Below are 4,534 nucleotides of genomic sequence, written 5' to 3' on the forward strand. Positions count from 1 at the left end.
AAGGCGCCAACGTCTAAATGTAAATGCAAAAAAAATTTAGAACTCATAATGATGAAATGCAAGTTTTTTCATATAATAAGATTTTTTAGTTAAAATGCTGCGAGAAAATCCCCTCGGATACGTGCAGATAGATTCTGCTGCTAGGCGCACACTAAGTACGTGATATCGTTCCAGCATTAGACAGTTAATTAATTGACTTTGAGTAAGTAATCAATCTTGTGTTTTAGGTTTTCAAAGACGAAAATGTATTCTGAAATTGGATGTCTTCAACATCGACGGTGAACGTTGGTTTTTAGGTTTCATTAATCGGCAATATCATTCGATATATCGAACGTCAAGAATACGCATTTGAAAGCTCGTCAGGCTTGTTTGCCGTATTGATAATTTATAAAATGGCGTCGCCACGCATACTATTGCTGCCGAAGTTGAGCTATATTATTCTACATTATATATACAAACTGCGTCTGTATTTGATATACACATTCGAGCAACACCATTTTATAATTATGCATTGAGGGAAAAGCAGCTCAACGACGTTTGAAATATGTATTTTTCACGTTCGATATTTCGAACCACATTGACGATTAAGAAAATTGAAAACCAGATTCACCTTCGATGTTGACAGCCTTCTGTTTCGCAATATAACCTGGCCCCTGAAAGTAAAAAGTGACAATGCTGACTTTGTATTTCTAGTTAAACCGTATCATATGCACAATGTCAGCCTTACTGTACAATCAACCAGCACAAACTGGTCCGATGTATCTTTCGCAAAAAAAAAAGATGTGTGAGCGTTACCAAAATCAACCTGTACCTTTCCTGTTTAGAGACCTCGTAAACCACGGTCACTAGTCACTCCACTAGCTTGGCAGTATGTTTCCTACTGCAAACAGGTTTTATCATTCTGCTAGCCGTACTTCAGCTTGAAAGCGCGCAAAGCCTTGGCACATTCCGGGGGCCGTAAAATCCAAATACTTCGAAAATTTCAATCAGGAAATGGAGAATATTTAAGATGTTCCATTAGAAGTGGTTTATACTTAATTTCTTTCGGAGGCGAGAACTTGAATAAGAATACATGTCATGTTTAGCCAACTATCGGCAGTTATGCTGTTATTAAAATGTCATTCCGTCGGCTTCCGCGCTGTCCGGCGGCGGCCGCTTGCATTAAGTGCCGCCACTGGTGGTCTTCGCGGATGGCCGCGGGTGTGTGCGGATTGACTCGCCACGGTTGTCGTCGTGGGATCCGTACACGCCCTCGGCGTATGCAGCTCGCGTCAGTTCCACGTTGAAGCGCACGATCTCCGCGCTAAGGATTGGCATCTCTCGAAGGCACCGGACCACAGCGGAGGTAGCTGCATATCCACGGGCGGAGGTTCGTTTATTTCCGAGGCGACCTTCCGGATTCTTCGTCATTAAGGAAGCGTGCGCATATTTGCGTTCACTGGACCTCCACTTAATGGATATTTTTGCCAAGCAGAGATGTACTAGCGTAGACGTGTACGTGGTTACCGGATGCCATATGCGCACGCGCAGTGGCCCGCCTGGCTGCGCCTCTACAATTGCGCGTGCGCTGCTGGCGCCCGGGACACCTATATACGTCTTCGTTAGTATACGTCTCCGCTAGGCTATCACCGCGCCGATACGGCTCTACTGCGTTAGGGCCACCTTGCAAAGGTTTTCAATGTGCGAACGCATGCTCAGCTCAAGTTCTTCATCATCATCATCAGCCTTACTACACCCACTGCAGGGCAAAGGCCTCTCCCATGTCTCTCAAATTAACCCTATTCGTTGCCGTCTGCATCCACCCTTTGCTTGCAAACTTTTTAATCTTATTCGCCCACCTATCCTTCTGCCGCCCCCTGCTACGCTTACTTTCTCTTGGAATCCACTCCGTTACCCTTAAGGACCAGCGGTTATCTTGCCTTCGCATTACATGCCCTGCCAAAGCCCATTTCTTTCTCTTGATTTCGACTATGATGCCATGAACCCGCGTTTGTTCCCTCACCCACTCTGCACGCTTCCTGTCTCTTAACGTTACACCTATCATTTTTCTTTCCATGGCTCGCTGCGTTGTCCTTAACTTAAGCTGAACTCTTATCGTTAGCCTCCATGTTTCTGCCCTGTAGGTGTGTACCGGTTCAAGTTCTTAATATGCGTCAAAGATTCCTTTCGGCCAGAACCTGATTTGTTGTCACAGGCTTGCATCGATCTGCGCAAATACCAATAATGAGGAGACATACAACTTGGAGATATAAGCGATGACGGCCAGGCTTTGATGCTGGCTTTTTGACTGCAGGCGGAAAACATTCGATTTCGCAGCAGTATTGTGTGCCTAAAAGGAAGGAGAGCAATTTCTGCGAATTTGTGATTGAAGAGGTGCTGCAGCGTCAGCGGTGGTTTGCTTGTGATTAATTTGCTTACGTGTAGCGAGAGCCAGAATAAGGGTCTAGCTGTCCAACTTCTTCCCGATTTCACGTCTGGCGCATCAGAGGCTAACCGCGTGCCTCGCCGTCAGCGATGCGTGTACATACAGCGGCACTGCACTAACGTTAGACCGCCATATATACGGTATCACATAGAATTGGAGAGGATTGCTTCTTTGGTCTGAACGCTTGGTTAAAGCCGCCGCTGCAGTAAAACCGCCTATATCGCAAAATGTTCCCTAAAGAGAGCATGGTCACGTGGTACGCTATTTCTCAGTTTTGTGTGGAGGTCCAGGTACGAAAGGTTGATCTTTGTACAGCATATTTAAATGCCGGTGTGCACAACGCACTATGTGAATATAACTATAGATAGGGCAAAATGCTATGTATTCCCACTATTTAATCACATTTTGGTAGCATCATCTTTGTACGAAAATCCGCGATTAGGAACGCTGCAGCAGTCCCATTATAATGTTCACAAAGAGGGCTTAGATTGTTCACAAAAACGATGTGCCACTAGCTTCAAGAAATTGCCAGGGTGGATTGCGCATCCGCAAAACATCCCGGTTTTCATAGGTTTTGATGAAACAAGGGTTGCTTTGCTCTTATAGGTGTTAGAAGAGGCTTGCTGTAATCGATCGCAAAATATTGAAGTGGTATTAACCTCTCATGCTGGTGTGTCCATTATAAAATTGATGAATTATTTTGCAGGTGAGGAAGTCTTAAAACGAGTAAATTAGAACCCTGGCCGCTAGCAATTCAAACAGCGTGCAATAGCAGTAATATTCTACTTTCCTACACCGCCGCTCAGCTAGGACATATGCTGCCGGTGTCAGCCGCAAAAGTGACGGCTTTAAACGGGCATGTTCATTTCCAGGCTGAAGTTACTGATTTCATTCTCACTGTACGTCACAGAAGTCAAGGGAAATCCGGCAACAACATTGCTTGTAATAAAAAATTGCATATTAAGCTTACTTCACACATCCAGAGGATCCGCGGCAATTATCAATCAGTGACTAGGTTGGAGTTCAATGCAGAGTGCTAGGCTCCTTAACGGAATGTCAGCGTGTCATTCATTTCCCCGTTAGTGTTACGGTCAACTTAAACAGAGAGCTGTTGATGGAAATCCGCGCTTACCGCTCGTGTACACGTCTGTGAAGGCTCGGCAGATGAGGAACACGGTCGAATGCCGCAGGCCGGCGATGGAAGCCAGGTTTCGGTTGAAGGTCTCCGCGAACGCGTGCCTGGTTTTAAGCATTGCGACTGGCCGAGACCATTCCACATCCTGCGCAAAAGGACGCGTAAAGGACACTACTCTCTCACAATGGCCTCAGATTTGCGACAAACAGATTATATTTGGTGGAGTCTGTGCGCAAACATTACATACCTTGTGCAGGCTTCTCACCGCAGGCACGAAGATCCTGGCGGTGTCTAGGTGCGCCACCTCGTTTTGCACCGTGAGCTCAAGGCAGGGATCTGGACGAAGTGCCAAAGCGGGTCGTCAGATAGAGATCCTGCCGCCCTTCGAGCGAGAACGGGTCGACAGAACGTTCTAGGCGAGGTTCCGGCAGCAATGCGCGGGCTGCGATCGTGCGGCCTTCTTTCTCGTCTTTACCTTTTCTCTCAATATATAATCTGAGAACACGTAGTATTGGCCAACGAAACAAAGTTCCTAAGGACAGAGAATGCTTTGAAGAATCCCATATCAATTGAATTTAGGTAATGTGAGAGGAAGATTTTGTGGTTCTGTTTTGTGAGAGGTTGTTTTGTCAGAAATTAATTTTTTAGAATTTGTGCACTGCTGATAGAGCATTTCTTTTGGTTTAATAAATATTTTACAGTTTGGTATGCATAATTTTAGAGATCTTTTTTAATCCTTTATTTGGTCACGTCTAGCGGATGTCCTTTGAGGTTTTATTTGCATTTTCGTCAGCCCACCTTTGATTTTTAGGGCTGGCATTTTTCGCTTTCAGGTCTGGCATTATTGATTCTTTTTCTTTGTCGCGTCGAGCGGAAAAATGCGAGTTTTCGGATGCTTCGTCCGAATATTTCTTGGAACAACATTTTTGGAACTTGATGTACAGTCTTAGTCATAAAACTTCAGGTCTGTGTGA

General features: G+C 45.2%; 1 protein-coding gene across 1 annotated transcript; it reads right to left on the reverse strand.

Annotated features, from left to right (window-relative positions):
• Positions 1 to 1,161: 1,161 nt before the first annotated feature.
• On the reverse strand, positions 1,162 to 4,005 carry LOC144121172 (uncharacterized). Its single transcript, XM_077654200.1, has 3 exons — positions 3,808 to 4,005; positions 3,558 to 3,705; positions 1,162 to 1,349 (listed from the first exon to the last, which is right to left on the reverse strand). The coding sequence occupies exons 2-3, from the start codon at positions 3,676 to 3,678 to the stop codon at positions 1,162 to 1,164; spliced, it is 309 nt and encodes a 102-aa protein (XP_077510326.1). The 5' UTR covers positions 3,679 to 3,705; positions 3,808 to 4,005.
• Positions 4,006 to 4,534: the final 529 nt, after the last annotated feature.

This window comes from Amblyomma americanum, chromosome 1 (assembly GCF_052857255.1).
Source record: "Amblyomma americanum isolate KBUSLIRL-KWMA chromosome 1, ASM5285725v1, whole genome shotgun sequence".
In the NCBI taxonomy this organism is placed as follows: domain Eukaryota; kingdom Metazoa; phylum Arthropoda; class Arachnida; order Ixodida; family Ixodidae; genus Amblyomma; species Amblyomma americanum.